Source organism: Eschrichtius robustus, chromosome 16 (assembly GCF_028021215.1).
Source record: "Eschrichtius robustus isolate mEscRob2 chromosome 16, mEscRob2.pri, whole genome shotgun sequence".
In the NCBI taxonomy this organism is placed as follows: domain Eukaryota; kingdom Metazoa; phylum Chordata; class Mammalia; order Artiodactyla; family Eschrichtiidae; genus Eschrichtius; species Eschrichtius robustus.
In genome coordinates, this window is record NC_090839.1 from 4688688 (window position 1) to 4712761 (window position 24074).

Genomic DNA, 24074 nt, shown 5'->3' on the forward strand with positions numbered 1-24074 from the left:
CGCTTCCGTGCCCCGAGGTGGGAATAAGATAATTTGCCCTGCACGAGGCAAACTGCTTACGAAATGCTAGTCTATTAGTCGCTAATGACACCTCCATGGTTGGTACAAGAAAGCGAGTGTTTGAGGTGGGCTTGAGGGCCGCTTCTGGCCTGCGAGCCACCTACAGCTCGGGTCCCCTGGGTGCCGGGGGCAGCCCACCTCCACAGCTTCCCACAGGCCAGCTCTGGCTCCTCAGCCAGAAGCCGGGCCCCCCCAGGGCTGCAGGCTGGGAAGGACCCCACGAGAGGAGTGCCTGTCTCAGGGGTGCATACAGGTGGCGCTTAATAAAGACTGCTGGCCGAGGAAGCGCCTTCAGGCCATCCCCACACTGGACCAAACACGCTCGTGGATGCCACAGAAACTCAGCCGACCCATTAGAAGAAAGGGACAGTCAGGCATTGCAAAGGAGGCCACGGTCACGGAATTGGGGAGACTTTCTAAGCTGACTTGTGGGGGGGGGGGGTCTGAGCCCCGCGGAGTTTCTCACGCAGCCAATAGGAACCCACGGTTTCAGATCGAGGCCCCTCGTGTTTGAACTACGCTAAGTGCAGGTGACTGTAAAGCGGGCCTCTGGATTTTTGTCTCTTTGTTTTCCTGACTGAAGAATGCTCCCTGAACTCACCCCCAAAGCTCTCAGGACCACGGATAGGACCGAAGCGAAAACGGCCCACCAGCTGGAAGTTGATGAGAACCCGTCCCGCCCTCACATCCCTGCCCCCGGCCTCAGATGGCACTGCTGGGGCAGACAGAGGGTCGGGCAGGAGGGCATGAGGCAGCCCCCCGCCCCCGGGCCCTACCCGTGGGCCTGAGCAAGGCCCCTCGAGCCTGCCTGGCTCGGGCGCAGGGCTGAGCAAGCCGCTCGCAGGTTGACACTGCCTCTCATGTGCGTGGTGCCTGGTACTTTTCCAAGGGCTTTTAAACGCATTATCTTGCTGGAGGCTCATTTGAGGCGAGGCCTGGAAGCCAACTGGAGAACAGCTAATTTACTGAATCCCGAACAGAGAGGAAGCAGAAGGCGGTGAGTGTTTTTGCTGAATCTCAAACCAAAACAACCTTTTGTTAAAGAACAAACAAATAAACAAAACTGCTGAACATCAATTCGCCAGGGAACAGTCTGAACAGAGGTTCTGGGCAAAGCATCATGCAGCAAATTCCAACTCAACCAACGCGGATTGGGGGAGGGGGCTGGTGGGGTCGCGGATGTGCTCCTGGGGGCCCCGAGAGCTCTGAGGGGTGCGTCAGTGTGCACCAGGGGACAAGGCTGAGCCTTCCAGCGAGACCACAACTACCGGCCCACCGGGAGGTACTGCCAGGGGCCGGCTGGGGAAGGGGCCTCCAGGTGGGGTCCCCTGAACAAGGCAAGAGAAAGGGGTGCATTTTGGGTGCAGGGCCAGGCTGCGCCCGAGTGGAGGCTGCATTGCCTATGGGGAGAGCCGGGGAGAGCGTCAGAGGTTTCGCTCCCCTGAACGTCCATCTCGGGCCCATCCGAGGGAAGTTCTCTGACATGGTCACCTTGGGTGACACTGGGTCTTCCCGAGCCTGCAGACGTCCCCAGGGCCTGATGTTGTCTCTCCTGCACAGCCCACTCCCACGGATCCTGGGACGTGGACCGCCTGGCCTTCTTCTGCAATGCCACAGTCCGGATGCAGCAGCTGAGGCCAGCGGAGGCCCTCACAGCCAGCCCGGCGGCCGAGTGGCGGGGTGTCCGGGAGTGGCAGCCAGGCTGTGACCAGAGCCGGGGCTGCGGCCAGGACATGGAGCTGGTCATCTTTAACGACAAAGTCAGCCCCTGGAGCCTGGGCTTCCTGGCAGGATACGGGTAAGGCTCCCCTGGCTCTAAGAACCTGCCTCATGCCCTGGGCTCTTCAGAACCTTCCGGCCCCTTCTCACTCCTGCTCCCCAGAACTGCCCCAGGAGAGGGGGGGGGGCACAAGCCCCTGTTCCCTTGGCCTCAGAAACATACCAAGACAGTGGTTTACTGTCACACAAGCCACTAGCAGAAAGGGACATTCCCACCGTCCTGTCCCTCATTCCTGTCTGCAGGGTAACGTGTGTCTGCTCCACGGGTGCCCATCACCCCGCCCTCCAACCTCAGGCGGGGGCTGGAACCCCAGACCCACTCACAGGAGGCCTCGGGGGCCGTGAGCGGCTAGCACTCGCGCCCCTATCCAGCCGGGCTGAGTCGGGGGCTGTGACTGCTCTCCTGGGACAGTGGCGCTGACGGCCGCCCCCCACCCAGCCTCGTCGGGCTCTACGTGTCGGTGGTGATGGTCGCGGCCAAGTTCATCCACGAGCACTTCCTCGGTATCGCCCGGTCCATCATGTACGACCAGCCGCCCGACGTGCGCCGCGTGCTCGGGCTCTGCGCTGCCGTCTTCCTGGTCCGCGAGCTGGGCGAGCTGCAGCTGGAGCAGGAGCTGTCGGCCAGGCTCATCTTCCTGTACCGCTCGGCCGAGACCGTGATCAAGTGGGCGCACCAGCGCCCGCCGGCCCGCAAACCACCCTGTTGCCGGGGCTCCAGAGGGACCGTGGGAAGCAGCCGTCACGTCCTCAGGCCCTTTGGCCTCGGAGAAGCAGGGTCTTTGCCTCAGCCCTGGGTCCCCCTGATGCCAAGCCCTTGCAGCTGCTCCCCAGCTGAGTCCCCGGGCCTGAGGCCGCCTTTGTGCCCACACAAGGGAGACTCAGTTCCTCCCCTGCTCCCTGACCCTGCATCCTGCAGCCTCTGCAGGGTGGGTGGGGGGAATGGGGGGGGGGGGAAAGGACAGTGCCAGCTGCCTGGAGAAGGCGCTGGACCACCTCGGTGACCTCTGGATCCTCCAGGGCTTCTCAGGGGGAAGCTGGAGCGAGCTGCCTACTTCAAGGCCATTAAGCACGCTAATGACCCGTGAAGGCTCCTGGCCCCTCCGGCCCCTGCGCCTCCCTGAGCTCACAGCGCGGCCCACCGAGCGCCTTGTGACCACTATTATTGCGACTTAACACGTGGGCCACGGTTTTCCCAGACAGGGCTGGGGCCTCGGAGCCGCTGCTTGCCTTTCCCAGGCCCAGTCAGGGCTGTGCCCACAGCAGGCAGTTATTAAATACATGCTTGGGACCAAACCCAGAAAGAGTCACCTTGATTGTCAGGGCACAGCCTGGGGAAGAGTGTCCTGCAGCCACGTTCTCGCCCTCCTGTCCCCAGCAGAGGAGGCGTGGGCAGCCGCCTCCATGCCGGGTGGGGCCCGAGTCCCCGATCTCCTCTGCTGGGCCCAGGTCGGGGGTCTCCCTGAAACCTGGCCAGACCGGGCCCTTCAGCACCTAGGAACATGCCCGGGGGGGACCTTCACTTGAACCCGTACAACACTTGCCTCGTGATGTGCTCGGGGGGGTCAGGACAGCCTTCCCTGCAGACTGCAGGTCGTGGGAAAGCCCTAAGAGCCCAAGGAGGCTGCACTCCGAACCCTCAAATCCAAGATGGCCCAGGCTGTGCAGGCCTGGACCCCAGGGCCCCAGGGTGCTTGCTCATCTGTAAAAACGAGGTTGACAAGCTGCATCTCAAAGCCAGATGCTGGTTTGGGAGAAGGTGGTGGCATCCCGGAGCCTCAGGCCCATGGGCAGGCGTCAGGGTTGCTTTCTAAAACGGGCTGGAGAGAGAGTGAGACGGAGGCAAAGATGTGATGTGGTTCAGCCATATTTAATTCCACCCCCGGTGAATTCTAAGGGGCCAGAGTAGAGCTTCCTCTTGCTCCATAAAATTGAGTCCCGAAGTAAGTCACCTCCATCCTTTCAAAGGGGAGGGCTGCCTGGAGGCAGCGGCAGCCCTGGCTGGAGCACGGGCCTGGGCTCTCTGTAATGTGGGTGCTACGTGCAGGGCCCGGGCTGGACACTGGGCCACGGCACCCACCGTGGACGCTGAGCAGGGGCAGGCGGCCCAAGGGTCACGCAGCCCAGAGCGCCAGGGCCGCACATGCACCCTGGGGCCCGGGGTCGTGTGGAGGCCCCAGCAGGGAGCACGGTCTGCAGAAGCTGGCGGCGAATCAAACAGAAACAAGCCCAGTGCTGCCCGCTCGTCCCTCCCCGGGGCCCCGCCAAACCCTGAGCTGTCTCCTAAGACTTACAAGAAGGAGCCCTTTCCGTCACCACGACAACTAAAAACAAAACAAACCGAAGCTCATCTTAAGGTATAATCTTCCAATTGCTTACAATTAATCAGTGCAAAGTGAGGTAAAGAGCCCAGCGTCGCCGGGCGGGGCAGCCGCGTCACACGAGCCTGCGCTTCTTGGTGTCCCTCTCCGCGTCCCCCTCCTGGGCGTCCACCTCACAGCCTAGCGGGGACACCAGGTTCAGCAGAGGGTCCTCAGAGGCCCGGCCGAAGAGTGCCAGCAGGAGGGCCACACCGAAGCCCGTGGCCCGCTCACCCTGTGGGCGAGGGCAGTGGAAAACACATGCGGCCGAGCCAGAGCCGCTCGGCAAACCCGCCACCGGGGTGTGGGTGGGGACCCCTGGCTCCTGGACCAGGGCGTCTGCCCCCCACATGCCCCACGGCCCCCCTCCCTGTCCCGCTACACTCCGGGCTGGTGGGCGACGGGCTGGTCACACGGCCCTGGGCTCCCTGCCCCCAGCCCATCTCCCTGGGGTGGGAAAGGGCGAGACCGAGGGCCCTGGGCCTCCTGCCGAGGACGGGTCGGCTGGGAAGGGCTTCACGCAGCAGCCACGCTGTTCCCAGGGACGAGGAGGCCAGAGGTCAGGGGGACCACAGCTGGCCGTGTGACCCTCACACACAATGTTTCCGATGAGCTCAGCCTGCAGCTCTGGAGCCAGAGAGGGGCTCTGGACGCAAGAGAGGGTGGGGGCAGCCAGCCTGGCGGGGAGGGGCCGGGGAGGGGAGCAGAGCGGCCGGCCGGCCGGCCAAGCGAGTCCTAACGGGGGGAGGCAGGGGCACCCCTGGGGCCCGGACTCACGGCGTGCACGGGCGCGGCGATGTCCAGGTGGACCCAGACCCCGGGCCAGTCGAAGCCGATGTGCGAGGCGATGAAAAGGCCGGCGCAGGAGCTGGGGCTGTTGTCCCGGTCCTGCGGGAGGAGGATGGCCGCGACCCTTCGGCACCCAGCGGCGGGGACGCTGAGGAGGGGCTCGCCCAGAGCGCCCTCGGGGCTGCGTCCAGCTGGGTCCTCGCTGGGCGCCCCGCACCCGCTCCACCCCACCGTGCTCAGCGACCACGTGGGCAGCAGCAGAGAGTGACCCCGAGGGCCGTGCCCGGGGGCTACGGGGTCTGCCTTCATGCCCGGCAAGGGGGCGCCAGCGATAGAGCTGATGGGGGCGACGGAGGCAGGGCCCGGAGTGGGGAGGACGCCCTGGTGCCCGCCGAGCGGACGTGCCGGCAGCGAGACCGGTGAGCGGCGCGCCCCCACTTTGGACGATTTCTCCCCTCCCCCGACCGGAGCCCAGATCTGGGGCCTCGTGGGGGGACCCTGATCCGCCCTGCTGCTGTTTCTTGGGGTCGCTCTGACCCCGCTCCACCCTGCTCCACACCTACCGCCACTGAGTTCTTCATGTCGGCCACGGCCGAGGTGAACTCGCTGAAGTGCAGCTCCGGGCAGTAGACGAGCGGGTGCACCAGGTCCCCGCACTGCCGCCCGGCCTTCATGCAGGCCGCCTCCCACTCGGCACTGTTGGTGAGCACTGCCGCGTGGTACTTGCCCGTGGCGATGCCCTGGGGACGCGGGGAGAGATGGAGAGAGCCGGGGGTGGGGGGAGCGGAGGGTATCCAGGTCGGGGTGGCGGGGAACACCCAGGACAGAAGAGGGGCCGACAGAAAGGGAGGCAGCAAGACAGCGAGAGAAGCCTGAGCGCGACCACCTGGGGGACGGTCCCTGTCCTGCCCTGACGTTCCCGCTGTGGTCCTCGGGCCCCGCGCACCTGCACCCCCATGGAGCCCCGTGGGCCAGCTCCGACCCGTTACGAAGATGAAGGGACAGCAGACCCCGCCCCTCTCAGAGTCAAGGTGGCCTCCGGCTCCGCGGGGGCCGCCGCGGAGGGCCCCACCTGAGCTCCGGTCAGCGTGGCGATGTCCAGGATGATGTCGGCGCCCAGGTCCTTGCACGCGTAGGACACGCCATCTGCCAGCACCAGCCTGCCCTCGGCATCCGTGTTGTTGATTTCCACAGTCCTAGGGTGCAGCCAAGACCCCACTTAAGAGCCCCTCCTCCCTGTCCCCAACAGAAACGCAGGTCTGGAGTGACGCCCCCCCCTGCTCCCGTGCCTCAGTTTCCTCATCTGTAGGATGGGAGAACAGGGTCGCCTGGGTAAAGGAGGGGAGGCGTGCCTCTCGGGGTCACCCTGGGGACGGGCACCCGTGGGAGGGCTGGGTGGGCGAGCAGACTCTGCTATGCCGAATCCGGGGCCCCCTGCTCCTCCAGATGCTGCCTGCTGTGACTTTCGAGCGTTTCCTTCTGCAGCTGAGAAGGAGCAGCCCAAGGGCTGATCTCAGGGAGGAGATGCAGGCAGGGCCCCCCAGTTGGGGGTCTGGGGGTGCAGGCTTCAGACACCCGAAGGACAGTACGCCTAAAGGTCGGAAAGGGCTTGTCCCCCTAAGGCAGGGTGGGTCCCGAGCCCCTGCGTGGCGCCCGACACCTCGCGCAGTGACACGGCCCCGCTCGCGGCCACCCTGGGGCCAAGCGGCTGCTGCCCAGGGGCTCCTGACACAGGGCGTCCTCCCCACAGCGTCTGGCCCTGGCCGGGGTGAGCTGGGCGCGGCCAGGGCTGCCAGCAGGGCCCTGGGAAGGGCCACGAGTTCCAACAACAGAGACAACGTGAGGGGGGCAGGCACTGTGAGGTGGGCGGGCGGGGTCGGCCTTACTTTCCTGAGTACAGCAGGTGGATGTCGTCCGGCCTCGTGGCGCTGGGTCCCACCGAGTTCTCAGCCAAGCAGAACACGGCATGGAGAGTATCTTTGAAACCCTGCAGGCACAAGGGCAGAGGCTCCAGGTACAGGCTGGGGGTGCCGGCGGCGGGAGGGGGGAGGATGGGCCGGAACTCTCCTCTGATGCACCAGGACAGCGACAGACAGACAGACAGACAGGAGTCCAGGGAGCCGTGAGCACAGCCTCCGGCACTCCCCGTGGTCCTGGCGGCGGGCTCTAGGCCAGGGGTCCGCCACCAAAGTCCGTGCAATGCAGCGTTGAGCCCGGAAGCGGGGCTGAGCTGCCGGGTTTGAGCCCCAGCCCGGCCGCTCCCCAGGGGCCTTGCTCAGCCCTTGTCTCCCGCCCACACAGGGTGGCCAGCGGTCAAGGTCCCTCACCACACAAACCCGCAGATCTGCGAGCTTCCGAGGTTGGCCTTTTGTCTCTGGTGTTTGCTTGTGCCTGCGCTCATGTTGCGTGTGCCGTCCCTGCCCGGTGGAGTGCACGGGGACACAGTGACCCCCGCCCCCGTGCCCCACCACGGAAGCCCTTGCGTGGACTCGCCTCCTCGCTCCCATTCTCACCACCCTCACCTCTGATTTCAGCATCTGTTGATCATTCTCACCTGAAACAATTACTACGCTGCTGTTTGCCAAATGGTGGTTTTCTATTTCTATCACTTCTACAGCAAGCAACTGGGATTCTGCTGTGAATAAATGACTTATGCCTACCAGTATGACGTGTGGATACTTATTCTGTGGGTTACGATCTGTCACCATCGTTACGCATTTTGAGGCTCATATTGAGGCACGCTCCTTTTCTTAAAAAACCAGTTACAAGCGGAGCCTCCAGGCTTCGGCCCCTGTGGGGTGGGGACCCTCAGCACCCCACGGCAGCACCCCTGGCGGTGGAGGGTCCAGAGGAGTCCCGAGGCCACTCACGGCCGCCAGCTGATGGATCGGCGTTAACTGCCAAGCAGCTCCCTGCACACAGGACGGGTCCACCTGCTGGGGCGCCTCCCAGCCTCCTTGTCTAAACGCCAGGACAGACCCTCCGCGGGCAGTCACCCGGGCCCCTCAGCAAAGGCTCCGGGCAGCGCGGCCACGTGAGCTCTCCAGACGCTCCCCCACGAGCTGCCAACAAGCAGCAGCTGGGCCTTTCCCCTCGCATCCCTGTCGAGCTCATCCACCGAGGGGCCGGGCCCGGCTCAGCCCGCAGGGCCCCAGGCGGGCAGGTGAGCTGGGTGCTGCCCCCAGGCCGGGCCTGTGTGTGCCGAGCAGGGCGAGGGGACGAGGGCGAAGACCCCCTCCCCATCCCACACCTGGCTCCACAGAGGGGGGGGTCACGCGCTGCTCCTGGGGGGCGGGTGCCGTGACCTGCAGCTCTGCCGCAGTGACCCCAGGGAGGCGCCCCGGCACCGTCGGGATGCCCCGGCCCACAGGCCGAGCCCTCCTTCCTCCCGGACTTTCTGCTCCCCTCCCCGGGGGTGCCTGGGCAGAAACTATCTGCCAAAATCTTTTCACTGGAAGTTCACCCCTGGGAGCCACGCTGCTCAGGTGGCCCCTGTGGGGAAGGAAGGCTTGTGTCTGGTGACACGAAGGGCCGGGCTTCTCAGAAGCGCCCGAGGGAGCCACGCTGAGAGGTAAGTGCCCCTGGACGGCCGGTGTGCGCCCACCCCCCTTTGCTGGATAAACACCCTCTGCAACTCCAAACGCCGGGGAGCAGCCACTGCAGCTGGCCCCTCAACAGGGCTCCCCTGGCTCAGGAACCTGGCTCCAATCGTTGGCTCCACGAGGCCTGGCGTGCCCTGGGTGGGGAGTGCGGGCCCTCCGGCTGCCCTAGACGTCTGTGCTCAAAGTGGCCACCCAGGCTACTCCAGGGCCGACCCCGGGCCCCTTCCACCAAACAGCAGCCCGGCCCTCCCCAGACCCCGACCCTGAGCACCGGACCCCGAGTGTGAGCGGGCAGGCCGGGCGGGCAGCCTGTTCCACGGCGCCCTTCCCGTTTCGGTCCGGACGGGAGAGGCTCTCAGAACTCAGCGGGGACCCGAGAAGCCAGACGCGCAGACGAAGGTGACACGCTTGGGTGGAGGAGCCCGAGGGGCCCAGTGCTGGGGTGCAGAGGAAAAGGGGCCAGGGGGCTGCAGAGGCTCAGGAAGGACGGGGGCGCTCTGGGGAGAAGGGTCGTGAGGGGAGGACAGGGCCACACCCACCTGCTTGACGGCGGCTCGGAAGGCCCCCAGCACGGCCGCGGCGCCTCCACAGTCCCTCTTCATCCCCGGCATGGTGGTCTGCGGGTGGCACAGAGGGGCGAGAGAGAGGTGGGCGGATGCTGATACCATGGCCCCCGCCCCAGCCCGTACACCAGGGCCCCGGAGGTGCAGGACCTGGCGCCCACAGAACCCAGGAAACGCCACTGGTCGCCTGGGGTCCCCTAGAAGCAACGGGAAGCAAGGGCCAAAGATGCCGGGGTGCCTCTGGCTCGAGCAGAGCTTTGGGAGTTACTGAAGGGAACTGTGCGAGGGGGGAGGGGGAGGGGGAGACGTCCAGAGCTAGCGGATTCGCCGTGGCCTGGCTCCTGGCTAGGCCATGACCAAGGGCCCCGTCCAGGTTAATGGGAGCTCTTCCCAAATGTCACCGGTCACTGTGACATCACCAATCCCACCCCCACCCTGAGGATACCTGCCACCCACCCCAGTTCGCGTCTCCGGGGTGACCGGTCTAATGGGAGGATCACTGGAGACAGAGGCGCCCTCCGGCCACAGAGGTAACACGATTTTCTATAAGCTAGCTGAGAGCAGCTACACGTTTTTACTTTCTATAGGTTCCCAACACTGACAGGTTCGCATTTTAAATTAACAACAGGTCATCGGATGTAAGGATTTGGGATTGAAAGGTACCGAGTGATTTTTCTGAACCCTTATTGGATTACGTGAGCCTCGAGTTTTAATGGAAAGTATTTTTAGATATAAACGGAGCTGCTTTTACAATTAAGTTGAGTGAAAACGACTCAGCTAGCACTATTGAAAATAAGCCATCTATTTTGACCTAATCTGCGAGAAACCACAGGATTGTTTAAATGGAAAACCGGGGCCTCAGACCTAGAATCAAACCCCTTGCAAAATGGCCACACAGAAAATGGCTCGAGATGGTCACTGAAACCCCGTGATCCCCTGTCATGGGCAGAACAAATGTCCCACCAAAAACGCAGCTCAACTGACTGTGTCAGCTTCTCGGACCCCACCTGTCGTTCCTGTTTTTATAAGAGAAACGATTTCCATGGTAACGCCTTGGTCACTGGTAGGCTGACACTTGCACCAATGGGGCAGGGGTAGTGATGGCTGGAGCCGTGGCCCGGGGCCCCACGGGACCTGGCGGTCACTGGATTCACTTCCAGGCCTTCCGGGAAATAAGGCACTGCCCATTTCACTCGAGTCTCCTTGCTGAGGCAGTAAATGATTAACTTTTCAAAATCTCAGCCGTTGAGTACAGCCGTTCCCAACACCGTCTGTGATGAGATGGAAGGTGCCGGGAAGGCCCTGCTCTCTCTCCCCGACGCCCGGCAGTCGGTCACGGTGGGTCGGCTGGAGCCCAAGTGGGAGCGGGCCCTGAGTCTTTCCTGAGCTCAGCAAGCCTCTGTTCTTGCAAACACCATTGTACTTGGAGGAACCACTGACAGATGCTGGGGACCCAGACTCAGGTATCTGCAGACATTTTCTCAAAAACTATCAAAGTGAGCCTCTCACCTCCAGGAGGGCAGCCGGCATTGCTTGGTGCCAGTGGTAAAATTTGAGCTGTCAAGCAAAAGTCAGAATTTTGGAAAACTTGTATCTGCCTCCATGATGGCTTCCTAACACTCACCTTTTTACATGAGATAGATGGTGATATTAACGAATGTGGTTTTTAAAAATATTATATAATGAAATGTGTCAAAATCTGGAGGTTCTGCATAACTCTGTGAACAATATTTTCCAAATGACCCATATCATGTGTGATATGACAAAATCATACATTCAAAGTTCAAGACAGACCTGTAGATTTCAACGTAGCAGAACACCAAAGCTCACAGGCACGGTTTCAGATTCCACATCATAACTAACCTTTCAGAAGCTCCCACCTGTCGAGTTTTGGCGTAATAGCAAAGAAGAATGTCCTGAGTTACCTGAAGAGGGTACTAAAATGCTTCTCCCCTTTCTAACTACAAAAAGACTGAGGCCAGATTTTCTTTTTATATTTCAACTAAAACAGATCACAATAGACTAAATGCAGAAGAAGATGTGGGATCACAGCTGTCTTCTATTAAGGCACACATTAAAGAGCTGCAAAAATGTAAAACATTGCCACTCCTCTCAGTAATTTTTTTTCGTTTTGGAAAATACAGTTCTTTTCATAAAGCTGTATTATTTACAATGGTATGCAATGGGGTCATATTGTTATTTTTTAATGAATTAATAAATATCTTTAAAATTTCCCAGTTTTAATTTCTAGTAGGGTAAATACCAGCAGACATCACCCTTATAAACAAAATCTCTTTGGAATCAATACTTGTTAAGACTGGAAGGGGTCCTGAGTCTAACACACTTGAGACCTGTTAATTCATGCTGATCCTGATTTGCCTTGAAAATCTCTGAAAACCGGGATTGTTCCTGCAAAACTGGGAGAGGGTGCCACCAGCAAAATGACTGATTCCCAGGAAGCCCTGCTTCTCACTCCCGCCCTCCAACAAGCCAACATCCAAATGAGCCTGAAATTCTGCCCCCCAGAACTCAGGGCAAGAGCCCCTGTCAAGGGTGTGGGCGGGGGACCAGCACCAGGTGCAGCTAGAGGGGCACATCATCTGCAGAGAATTTAAAACGGTAATAAACCGACTAAAAGTCAGTCTGCCTGTTGTCATCAGTGGAAAAAGATTCCTCCCGTTGTTGGCTGAAGCGAGTCCTAATCACATAAATAAAAGCTTCAAATCCACCTATGTTAACTCCTACAGCATTAACTCCAGCAACACTATCCTACACGGATACTAATCACTGCCAGGGGCACAGACTCCGCGAGGTGCCCTGGTTCCGAGTCGGGCGGGCTCTGGATGCGGCAGGTCAGTGTCCACAGCGCCTGTGATGGCGAGTTCCTGCCTTCGGATGGTGCGCTCGGAGTGAACCCCGGGGAGCAGCGAGCCTCCTTGCTGCCCACAGTCTCGGGGAACCACTGGAGTCATGGTGTTTAAAACGTTTTTACTCCACAGACGTCTGAAAGCTGCTGGAGTTGATCTCAAAGGACCAGAGACACGGACGCTATACCAATTTTGGGAGCTTCTTGGGAAATGGGATTCTTAGCAGTCACTGCCGAGGGACCCTACTGTTGGAGACTTCCCCTGAGTATTTGTGTATCAGTTGCTTCATGTGATAGAAACTCTTCAAAATTAAAATTAACTGTGTTGTTTTGGATCAACTACGAGTGAACACAGACTGACCAATCTGGTACCTCTGTCTAGTGAACATAAAGATGTGAAGATGACTAATGTTGCTAAAGTCATTGACAAATCCGCAGAAGCTAAGGCCTGACAGCAGAGTCTGATGCTGGCATACATCACCACGAGAGAACAACATGGAGGTATCAGTTTTTTCTATCAAAAATGACATTAATGCTATTTTCTTTTTTTTGGCCGTACCTCACAACATGCGGAACTTCCCTGAATAGGGATCAAACCCACGTCCCCTGAAGTGGAAGGTGGAGTCTTAACCACTGGACCACCAGGGAAGCCCACATTAATGCTGTTTAAAAGTGTTAATGGATGACTGTTTTCTTTATTTGTACTATAACATTCATTTTTAATTTTTTATTGGCATGATAATATATATGGAATTCAATAAAAGGGAATTCACTATCGGGGAATTCACTACTGGTGTTTGGTTTTTTTAAACATTTATTATTTGTTTCATTTCCCAATTAGTCCTGAAAATAATTTTGTTGTTTAGAAGAGGAGGGATGTTAAAAAAAAAAGATCATCCACTCTAGGTACCAAATACAGAAGTGCAAAAAGTAGCAGCACAAGCCCTCCCCTAAATAGCAGCTGACCCTGGGGTGTGACGTCAGAGGAGCGGCAGCGGGTGGTGGGGCCGGCGGCCAACGAGAGGAAGGAGGCGCGTCCACAGGGGCAGCTGCCGCTTAGCTCCAGCACGATGCCCCCAGGTGCGACACAGGACCAGCGCTGCCAGGTCCTCTGAGTTTACAAAAGGTAAGAGACCCAGTCCCGTGAGAATTCTACCTGTTTTTAAATGCTGGTACCTAATTCGGATTCTAAAACACCATCTGGGCCAAGAGGACGCGTCTGAGAGCCACGAGGGCTGCCAGTCGTCAATGTCTTCCCTGCGCGAGCTTAGCTTGCGCTCAGCCGTCTAAAGCTCCCTCTCTGGGATGGCTGACTCTGCTCTTCCAGGTCTCCTTCCCAGTTTCCCCCTAGAGCCCAGCCCAGGCCTGGAGCACCTGCACGTGGGGTGAGCAGATGAAGACACCTCTCCTCCTCCTCCTGGTGCAGGGCAGGCCCCCGGGCGTGAGGAGGGGCCACCCTTAAGAGAGACTCTGGGACTTGCAGCCTCCCAGCAACGCTCCCAGGCGCCTGGCTTCCGGGCCCAAACTCCCCTCCCTTGAACCAGGGCGTCTGCTTTCCGAAGGGCTCGTGAGGACCACCACTAAGCATCCTCTTGGGGGACCTCAGACGGTCGTGGAGACGGTGGGCGTCTCCCCAGACCCCTTCCTTCTTCTTCTCCAGATTTTCTGTTTCCTGCCTCCTGCCTGAAGTGCGGGCGTGAAATCGTCTGCCTCTCGGGGGACTGGGCCCCACGGCCTCTCCCCTGGACACCCCGACTCCGAGGCCCAGGAACCTTGCTCCTTCCTCCGACGCCTGAGAAGGGGCCCTCCCGCCCGGCCCCGCCCGAGCCCCGCCCGAGCCCCAGCCCCGCACCTCACCTTTCCCTTCATGCTGAGACCCCCGGTGTCGTAGACGATGCCCTTGCCCACCCACGCGATGGTCTGGGTGGCTCCGTCTGGGGTGTGGCTGAGGACGGCTAGGGCTGGGGGGTGGAGGGCAGCCTTGCCCACACCGTAGATCCCTAGGGAAAGCACAGGACACGTCAGCGAGGCGCGGGCTGGACCCAGCGGAGGACTCCCGGAAGCCCCCCAGCAACACTGCTCTCCCCCCGAAGTAGCCACTGGCCTGTGGACGTTCCTCCCGGACAGCTCCCTGCCCCCTCCCGCCCCCTCCCGCCCCCTGGCTGGTGTGGGATCGGGGAAGGCAAATGAGTTCACTGCCCTGGGACTGCAAATGAATTCCACACAAAGTATTGTGAGGCAAGAACACCCGCTGAGAAAAAAAATACTGTATCATTCCCAGAAAGACGTGAACAGGATTGCAGAATGAAACGATTTCTGGATAATTCTTCAAGGCCGCTCCAGCCCCTGCTCGCCCTCCCTTCCCTGACCTCTCTGTGCACTCAGGATGGACCTCCCTTTCCGACCTCGCTCCCACCACTGCCTCACTGTTGGTTTCTATGCCCCACCTTCTCAAGAAAACTGTGGCTTGCTGTGGGCACAGCCCATGCCTCAAGGCCCCCCAGTAATCGAACTGAACAATCGTAGCAACCAGGACAAGAGGCAGTAATAGCTGCCTGACAAACTCCTACTCATCCTGCAAGACCCGCTGCAAACGTCACCTCCTCTGTGAAGCTTTCTGACTGAACTGCCTCTCCCTCCCCTAACACGTGCCCACAGATTCCGCCCCTGGGCATTCATGATTGTGTGGATCCCCTCCCCGAAGTGTGGGCAGGACTGCATGTCTCAGTTCCTCTGGGTGTGGCAGAGATGACAAGACCACTTCCAAGATTAGGTGACAAAAGAAGACCTTGCCTCTATCTTGCTTGCTCTTTCTCATCTCTTGCTTGGAGACCTTGCTCTGAAGAGAAGTAGTTGCCACGTTGTGAGCTGCTCAAGGACAGGCCCACAAGACAAGGAACAGCCAGTGGGGCCCAGAGGCCTGCTGGCAGGGCCGTGAGTGAGCCCTGCTGGGAGCACGTGGCCAGCCCCAGTGGGGCCTTCAGATGACTGCAGTCTCGAGAGACGCTGGGCCGGACCCAGCTAAGCCATGCCTGATTCCCCACCCACAGGACTGCAAGACAACTGGACACGTGTTGCTTTCAGCTGCTACCTTCCGGGGTAATTGGCTTTGCAGCCTCAGGTAACAACGACAGTGACCTTCCCAGCCAGACAGAAAGCTCCTGTCCTAGTCGTCACCGCATCTCAGTGCCTGGGAGTTAGGGAAGGACGGGCCTGGCAATCAGGAAAGGCCCTCTGAGGAGGTGGCCAAGACGTGCAGGGTAAGACAGCCCTATCGTGAGACTACCTCGGGGGAAAGCATCCCAGACAGAAAGGGCCGCAAGTGCAGGCCTTGATGTGGACGTGAACTTGTGTATTCGAGGAACAGAAAGGCCCTGCTGGGTTAGCCAGGGAGCCAGGACGGCAGCATGTGGGAGGCTGCAGAGCGAGTGGGCGGGGGAGGTCTTGGATCCTGAGGCTTCCAGGATCTGAATCAGAATCTGAATCGCTGCCTCCTCTCTCCCCCACAGATGGTCTGCTTCCCAGGGTCTGGCCTCGGGGCTGGACGCGGGCTGGGTTCCTTCAGGGCAGAGCTTAGGGCGAAGCTTGGGACGACACACCGTGCAGCCTGGTGCCCCCCTGCCGCCCAGGTACCCCGGGCCGCTCCTGAGGCCAGGATCTGCGAGGACCAGCCCCGACCCACCTCCAAACCCTCTCGTCTTCAGCTCCTCGTCCCGGATAACGGTTGGGACGATCCCCAGTTCTTTTCCAACTTTCTTAATCTCCTGGATGTGTTCATGGAAAAAACAACAACACACAAACACGTGAAGACGGCTTAAATCAGGGCGAGGCCAGGGCCTGGGCCAGGGGTGAGCAGATGCTTTACGGTGGGAGAGGGATGGGCCGGGATGCCGTGGCTTTGACTCTTGGCTCCGAGCATGATTGAACCCAGGAGAGGCGGCTCACCCTCCAAACTCTGCGATTTCCTGCAGCTCATGGCTGGAGTCCTGCTGAGGGGCCTTGGGGAGGAAGCTCTGTCCTCCCTCCACCCTCAGCTGAGGCCTGGGGGCCCCTTGGCTCTGGATGGACGGCAGGACTCTGTCCGCAGCAGCCCACGGCTTCCCCAGATGAGGTGCAGAGACTGTGGACCATCCCCCTGCAGCCCTGGGTTTCCTGACTCTCCCTGAGGTCTACCGACACCGTCCCAGTCCCGGCAGGACCCCAGGGCTACGAACCTCGAGGAAGGTGTCTGTGTCCATCTCGTTGCAGGGCGTGTCCACGATGCGGGCTGCCAGCCGCACGCCTTCTGTGGCGCTTGTTAAACACTAGGAGAAACAAAAGGCCGTCACTGGGGCCCTGGGACCAGGTGGAAGGCATCCCTCCTCATCCAATGGCCAGGGGCCCAGAGGTGTCAGAGGCACACCTCCCCCCGGGGGAGGTTGCAGGGCTGCTGCCAGGGGAGCGAGGGCAGGTGGAAGGGAAGCAGAAGTTTGCCCGTGACCCCCCAGCCGTCTACAGAAAGTCCAACGCAGCTCCAGAATCACAGAGGAACCCTTCAAGTCTGGCATCCTGCGTGGCCTACATGGGGCCCACCTTGCTTTCTAAACCTCATCTCCTGCTACGTACGCCCCTCATCCAGGTGGCAGGTGGCCCTCCTGCCTGGCTCTGAACACACATTATGTCTGGCCTCAGGAGGAGGTACTGCCCTCTGTTATGGCCTGAATGTCCTGAAGCCCTGACCCTCAATGGGATGGTATTAGGAGATGATCAGGATTCAATGAGGTCAGGAGGGTGGGGCCCCATGATGGGATGACTGCCCCTAAGAAGAGGACACAGCAGGCTTCCCTGGTGGCGCAGTGGTTAAGAATCCGCCTGCCAATGCAGCGGACATGGGTTCAAGCCCTGGTCCGGGAAGATCCCACGTGCCGCGGAGCAACTAAGCCCATGAGCCACAACTACTGAGCCTGTGCTCTAGAGCCCACGAGCCACAACTACTGAAGCCCGCACGCCTAGAGCCTGTGCTCCGCAACAAGAGAAGCCACCGCAACGAGAAGCCCGCGCACCGCAACGAAGAGCGGCCCCCACTCGTCGCAACTAGAGAAAGCCTGCGCGCGGCAACGAAGACCCAATGCAGCCAAAAATAAATAAATAAAATAAATAAATTTATAAGAAAAAAAAGAAGAGGACACAGCAAGAAGGTGGTGGTCTGAAAGCCGGGAAGAGATCCCCTCACAGGACCCACCGTGATCCTGGACGTCCTAAACATGTGCTGTTCAAGCCCCCCGTCTGTGGGCTGTTGTCATGGTGGCCTGAGCAGACCAAACGACTCCCCTTCTCTTGCCAAGATCCCAGCTACGCTTTGAGGTACTTCTCAAAGGCCATATCCTCCAGGAGCTTCTCTGGATCCTCCCAATGGAGAAAAGGTCCCTGGGCCCGCTGGGGAGGAGTTTTTCTCACGTGGGCCCCATGTGAGTGTCACAGACCCCCACCCTTTTTCCTGGTCGTCTGATGTGACACTGCTCTGGCCACAGGGCCAGGAGGGAAGGACACAGACAGAGCGGCCTTGTGCACCGACCCAGCGCCCAAAGGGGAGCAGGAGCCTGACCCCGTCCACCGCGGGAGGCACTGCAGACGGGGCACATGCACACGCAGAGGTCATGCTCATCCCCAAACCGGCTGTCCCCTCTCCCCTCGCAGCTTCCGCCAAGAACTTCTGTCCACCCGCGTCAGCCCTGATGCTCGGCTTTGCCTCCTGCCCCACCTGGCCCTCCAGCACCCACCTCCAGGGCCTGGCTGCCTTTCCCAGTGCAGGGAAGAGGCAACATCAAGAGAGAGGCGCAGCGTGGGTTTGGCGGGGGTGAGGATGGCATCCCGTTTCTCGCCGCCTCTTCCAGCCCCGCGGGGGCGGGGAGGGCAGGCTCTGGGTCCACAATGCCAGCCCAGCCACCTCCCAGGCTGTCCCGAGGTAATTAAACCCTGGCGCCTCAGAGGCAGAGTACTTGACAGCTCAGATGCGAGATGTGCCGTGTAGCCTGCACTGCCTGGCAGCGGGCTCTCCCCCAGGAGGGTGAGGCTCTCTGTCTGTGGGGGGTTGCACAGACCTGTGGCCGCTGTCGGGGAGGTGCGTCAGTGCCGGCCTCACGGACCTTGTGAGCGCAGCGGAGGCTCAGGTGCGAGGGCGCACCTTTGGGGTAGGAGCCTGCACCTCACTGTGCCTCGGTTTCCTCATCACGAAAGCAGGATCATCCGTTCACTCATTCATTCATTCCATCCACGTCACGTGAGCACCTACGGCGCGCCAGGCCCCACACTAGACTCTGAATTCAAAGATGCCCAAGGGACTCAAGTCCAGCAGAGAATCACAACACAGTGTTCCACCAGATGCCACAGAGGAGGAGGGTATGAGAGGCCACAGAGATGGGGTCTAGGCGGCCCCCGTGGTGAGGCAAAGGCCAGCCGGGGTGTCAGAGCCTCAAGTGCTCACGATCCAAGACAGAAGAGAAAGAGGGCTGACGGACGGCGGCCGCGGTTTAAGCCTGGCTCTACCCCATGCTGGCGTGGCCCCGGTAAGTCACTTCATATCTCTGAGGCTCAGTTTGCTCCACTCTAAAGTGGGGAGAGTAACAGAACCCATTTCACTGGGCAGTTGTGAGAATTAAGTGTGTGTGCACACGTGTGCTCGGAGCAGCGCCTGACACCTGACAAGCACTCGCAAAGCGCCGGCCCCTGCCTGGTTGTGAGGCAGTGGGAAGCGGAACCGGAGGGGGGCGTCTGGAGGCAGCGAGGCCAGTTAGGAGGCTGCCGCCGTGGTCCCAGAGAACAGTGGGGTGCAGGTGGGCAAAGCAGGATGGGTGGGATGTAGGGACCAGGGAGACCCTTCATCACATACAAGGCCGGTGCGGGGATTATTATGCACAGGACCAGGACCCTGCCCTCCGGGGGCTGGGGGACTCCGATTCCAGCGCAGGGCACAGAGGCTAAACTCAGATGCGTCATGTCCTGCGTGAGTGGCTCTCGGCTGGCAGAGGGCCTGGCAGTGTGGGAGAGGCCGGGCTAGCCAGGATGGCCAGGCCTCCCCGAGGAAGGGATGTGGGCAGAAGCCGGACTGAGACCAGGCAGAACCAGAGCCGGAAGGGCCCTGGAGAGGGACCCTGAGCAGGACCGGGCTTGGCGAGGCCAAGGGACAGCAGGAAGCCAGTCCCTGTGGCTGAGGGCAGGAGGAGAGGGGCTCGGAGCGGGTAGAGGATGCTCAGGTCTCCAGCCCCAGCCCAGAACTCAGAAGGAACTCCCTGGAGCGGGAGGGAAGGAGTGATCATTGGTGTCCAACTGCAGGCTGGAGCCCAGGGGCACTGAAACCACTCAGAGAGGAGGGAGTGAGGCCGGAATGCCCCCATGGTGGGGGGGGGGGGGCGGCGCACAAAGGGAATGCGGAGAGGGCGGGGCAGGCGGGAGGGGTACGGGGAGGAGAGAAGGCTCAGGCTCCTGGCTGGGCGGGTGCCCCACAAGGACGGATGACCAGTGCTCAAGTCAGGCAGATGTGGTCCTTGGAAAACAATGTCAGGAAGGGGGTGGGCGAACTCCATGCTGGTGGGCTGAGGGGGGAAAGGGAGTTAAGACAGGCAAAGCAAGCGGACCACGGGAGGTGAACGGAAGAAAAAAGAGGCGCCGCCTCAGGAGGGCAGAGATGAGGCACATTGCCTCCTCCTAGGGGACAGAATCCAGGTGGAGGGGAAGCAGTTACAGACCTGGGGGCACACAGCGGGTGAGGGGGTGCTCAAGGGGCCTGAGACAGAGTGACGGGTGAGGGAGGGGAGGGGAGGGGAAAGGACCACCTGAGTCTGGCGGTTGGAGCGGGGGCTGCAGGTGGGGAGGATGGGACCACAGCACCACTCGGCTGGGGGGGTCGCCACGGGAGGGAAACTGGCATTTGGCCCACACAAGGACTTCTAGGTTGGAAATCACTTCCAGCCTCGCCGTGCCTCAAAAGGATCAAACGAAGGAGGATCAAATGAAATAACACATGTAAAAGCGCACCATAAAGGGTAACGCGATATATACACGGGCAGGATTATTAGTATCGAAACATGAAAGCGCCCGGCACGGGGCAGGTGCTCGATAAACACTGGCTGAACAGAACCGAACCCTGAGAACAAGACCACCCTGGGGGGAGGGAGCCCGCTGCCCGGCTTTGGACAGGCCCCGGGGGGCTTTCTCGGGAATTCCAGCAGCCCTGTCCTGTCCTCCCAGGGAGTGGGAAAGAGAGCTCTGCCCAAGCTGGGGGGCGGCGGGGAGTGCGGCGCGGGGACCCGGTCTGAGCTTCCAGACACCCACTTGCAAAGTGGACACTTCCACTGGCCCGTTGTCTTGTCCCACCAGGAAAAACTCCACCGTGACGGTCTTCTTCTCCGGGCGCCGTGATGCCCCCGAGCGCTGGGTGAAGAGCGGGAAAGCGCGGGCCAGGGCACAGGCCGAGGCGAAGGCGTCCGACCGCTCACAGACCATCTGCAGCACAGAGAGTGGAGCCGTGGTGAGGGGGAGCGAGGCGGGGTTGGGGGGGGGGGATGGGACCCAGGGCCCAACCCATGGGAGCCGCCATCAGGAAGTGCTAGGGCCCCAGAGCTGGGTCAGAGGCCACTGTGGAAACAATCTGGACGGAGATGCCCCAGCAAAGCCATCATCCCAGGGGCCTTCCCCGGAATCACTGTCCCACGACGTGAGAAAGAAAATGTCAGCCACCAGATGGGGTCAACTGCCTCCCGAGACAGGAAGGCAGGACGTGCAGCGATGCACAGCGGACACAGGCTCAGGAAGCCTGGGTCTGAGTCTCACATCTGCCACCCAAACTGATCTGCGGTAGACCGTTCCGTCTCGGGGCCCTCGGTATCCCCGTTGGCGGTAAGGCCGGGGTTGCACTGCGCGGTCGCGGCGGCATCGTCCGCCTCGGGGATACCGTGGGCCGGAGTGCTCTGCGGTCCGGAGGGCTGAGCCACAGGCCCCGGCCAGCAGCCAGCACGCAGCGACCCGAAGCTCAGGGGCCCGTGCGGGGCCAGCCCCTCAGAAGCACTCACCAGAATGCACCGATGGGTTCCCGGCGGCAGGCAGGTCCGCACGAGCCGGGTGACGAAATGCGCGGCCGAGGGGCTGTTGTGCCGGCTCACCCTGGAGGGCAGGGCGGCCACGGTGGCATAGTTCAGGTAGAGGGGACAGCTGTCCGTGGGGCTGGGGTTGAGCGTGCTTAGGGCAGCCTGCCAGAGCTGCATCACAAGGGGAGACACAAGACAGACACCAGCCTTTACAGGGCCGCCGGCCAGGAGCCCTGCGCGCACACGCCTGCCTCACTTGCTAAAAGGGCACTTTTGCAGCCTCCCTGCGGCACCCAGGGTCCCTAATTAAGAAGTGTCACATCTCACTAGATAAGCGCTGTGTGCGTTGGCTGGCGCGCGTCCACCCTCGTGGGATTAAGCAGTGGGGACTTAAACGGCCAGGCTGGAGGCTGCTCTGCTACAAACGCTGGAAACCTGCACTGGGGTGGGACGCAGCCAGGTGCCCCTGGAGGGGGGCGGGCGGCACCACCACAAGGGCTCTGGAAGGCGGTGTCAGGGCCGCGCAGGCTGCCGGGCCCGGCCCCTCAAGGGCACTTCCTTCGCGCCTGGTCGAAGGGCAGGCCAGCTCTGCCCACGAGCCTGCGGCCCGGGTGGGTGCGGGGCGCGCGCGGCCTCCGGGCGGGGCTGCTGGACGGGAGCCCGCTCCTCTGGTTCCTGGGAGGCGGGCGGCCCCGGGCCTCGCCGGCCGGCCTGGCCTGCTGGGCGCGCCCGGGCCGTTGGGCCGTTGGGCCGTTGGGCCGGGCGGTCGAGGCGGGGCCTCCGCGGCCTCCCCGCCGGCCCGGCCCCGCCCGGCCTCCGCTCGCCGGCAGGGCGGCGCATGGCGGCCGGCGCGGCCCGCTCACCTCCTCGGTGACCCGGGGCAGCAGCTTCCCGCGGACGTGGCTCCAGGGCACGCGGTGCAGGTGGTGCAGCTGCCCGAGCAGCAGCAGCGGCCGGCTCTGCGGGTCCGCGTCCCCGGCGCTCGCCTGGAACTGCAGCCCCACGTTCGCCATCTTCGCCGGCCCGCGCCCCCGGCCCCGGCCACCGCGCCTGCCGCGCTTGGGCTCCCGCTCCGGCCGGGCCTCGGCGCCGCCCCGGCCCTGCCCGGCCGCCGGCCCCGCCTCCCCCGCCGCTCCGGGCCGCTCGCGAGACGTGCAGGGCCCGCCCGGGGCGCGAGGGGGCGCCGGGCCGGCGGGGCGGGTTGTGGGGGGGGGGGGGCAGGCCCGGGGCGGGCGGCCCGGGGCGGCCCGGACCTGCAGGCCCCGGCCCAGGGCGAGCCCCGAACTCCGCCAGGCCCCGCACCGCAGGCAGTAGGCCCAGGCCCGGCCCCACCAGGCCCCATTCCCGGCAGGCCTCAAACCGCGGCAGGCCTCTAACCGCGGCAGGCCCTGGCCCTGGGGCAGGTCCCGACGTGGGTCCTTGCGCGCAACTGAGGAAACACAGCTCTCCGGACGGCCGTTCCGGGAAGGGGCCCCCCCAGCCCCAGCAGGCTGCTAGCGGACCCTAGTGCACCTGAGCTCCAGCAGGTCCTGAGCAGATGCAGGCCCGACCTCAAGGCCACCCCAGCCCGTCCACCAGACCACAGTCTAGGTGGGCCCTGAGCCAGCCCAGCCCCGAGGAGAGGCAGGCCTCCCAGGGGTCTCTGAGCAGCAGTGGTGGTCCAGCTGGACCCCTCCCGGAGCCCTCGCCACACCCTGTCGCGTTTGGACTGGCTGGGTGATTCTTGGATTCGGGCCAGCTCCCCGTGGCACGGGGCCCCTCTGGCATGCTGGGCAGTGTGCATAATCCCCTCATCCTCACTTAGTGGGTTCCTGAACCTTTGTCAGACCCCCAGGATTTGCCAGGCCTGTCCTGGATGTGACGAGGGCACCGGGGACGGGGTGTCCATTCAGGCTGCTGCTTCTGGGATGGCCACTTAGGAAGCCAGGCGTCACCTCGCCAGCCCAGCCCTTTGCGAGAAGCTGTCCCTGCGGCCTCCCACCCCGCTTAGGGAGAGAGGAGGGGCAGCCAGTGGCTTACAAGACCCCTGAGCCCACCCCTCTCTGAGGAGGGAAGGCTAGTGGAAGGGCCCCCAGAGGGTGGGGGGGGGGGCGCCCGGTGGATGGTGAGGGTGCCTGGCTCCCGCTGCGGCTCAGGTACGAGGGTCCGGGGGTGGGGACCCAGTTGAGGAAGCTCTACCAGGAGTCATTTAAAAATAAACACCTGTCACTCCATCCCGTGCACATCCTGATTGCTCGAGGGCCTTTGGTTGGCACCCCTCTCTGCTACCTCAGCTAGTTCCATGCACCAGTCCTCTTATATTTAGAGTTTTCTCTTCATCACCAACCTTAAGAAGCAGCAGAGCCAACTCTCTAGTGTGGCAGCCAAGCGCCACGGCTGCTGACCTCCCAGCGTGTCCCTGACTCCCTGACTCCCTGACTTGTGACTTGCGCCACCCACGCACGAGCCACACTCCCATCTTCCCTGTCTGCTCCCTCCACGTCTGCCCCTCAGCTGGCCGTGGTCCCTGGCACAGGGCAGACGGCCCCACGCATCCCACGGACTAGAGCCTTTTTCTTCAGGGCCTGGCACAGAGCAGCCCTCAGTTTCTGACTGAGTGAAAGGAATTCCTTCGAAACCCTCAGCTTTCCCGACACAAAAGTCGGCGCTAATTGGATCTTATTTTCCTCAAAAGATTTTACAGCAGCTGAATGTTTTCACACATTTGTAAAGGGTACGAAGAGCATGTATGAAGATCTATCACTCTTTCTTCTGTTTGCAAATATGCTGCAGACAGGCGTGTGGGGCACTTGGGGGCGGGGGGGAGGGCTTCCTGGAAGGTGAGGGACGTTAAGCCCTGCCCCGATGGATGAACTAGGGCTTGCGCAGGCTAACAGGACAGGACAGGATGGGACGGGACGGGACGGGGGAGGCACGGAGCCCGTGTCCACGGGGCTCTGAAACCAGAGTGTAAGAGCAGCGGGTTGCCAGAGACGAGGGAAGGAGCGGGGTCA

General features: G+C 61.6%; 1 protein-coding gene across 4 annotated transcripts; it reads right to left on the reverse strand.

The window, feature by feature from the left end:
- Positions 1–1059: 1059 nt before the first annotated feature.
- NPEPL1 (aminopeptidase like 1) lies at positions 1060–22169 on the reverse strand. Of its 4 annotated transcripts, none has more exons than XM_068524283.1 (13): positions 21945–22169; positions 21067–21252; positions 20330–20500; positions 16234–16323; positions 15702–15783; positions 13877–14019; positions 9130–9207; positions 6875–6975; positions 6061–6184; positions 5552–5728; positions 4977–5087; positions 4219–4340; positions 1060–3659 (listed from the first exon to the last, which is right to left on the reverse strand). In XM_068524283.1, exons 1-12 carry the CDS (start codon positions 22092–22094, stop codon positions 4221–4223), a joined length of 1533 nt encoding a protein of 510 aa, XP_068380384.1. In that variant the 5' UTR covers positions 22095–22169; the 3' UTR covers positions 1060–3659; positions 4219–4220. The 4 variants fall into 4 exon arrangements, 3 of the variants coding, with proteins under 3 accessions (XP_068380384.1, XP_068380383.1, XP_068380382.1); XR_011070341.1 differs by having other exon boundaries at positions 1061–3659; positions 4219–4434; XM_068524282.1 differs by lacking the exon at positions 1060–3659 and having other exon boundaries at positions 4186–4340.
- Between the last annotated feature and the right edge of the window lie 1905 nt (positions 22170–24074).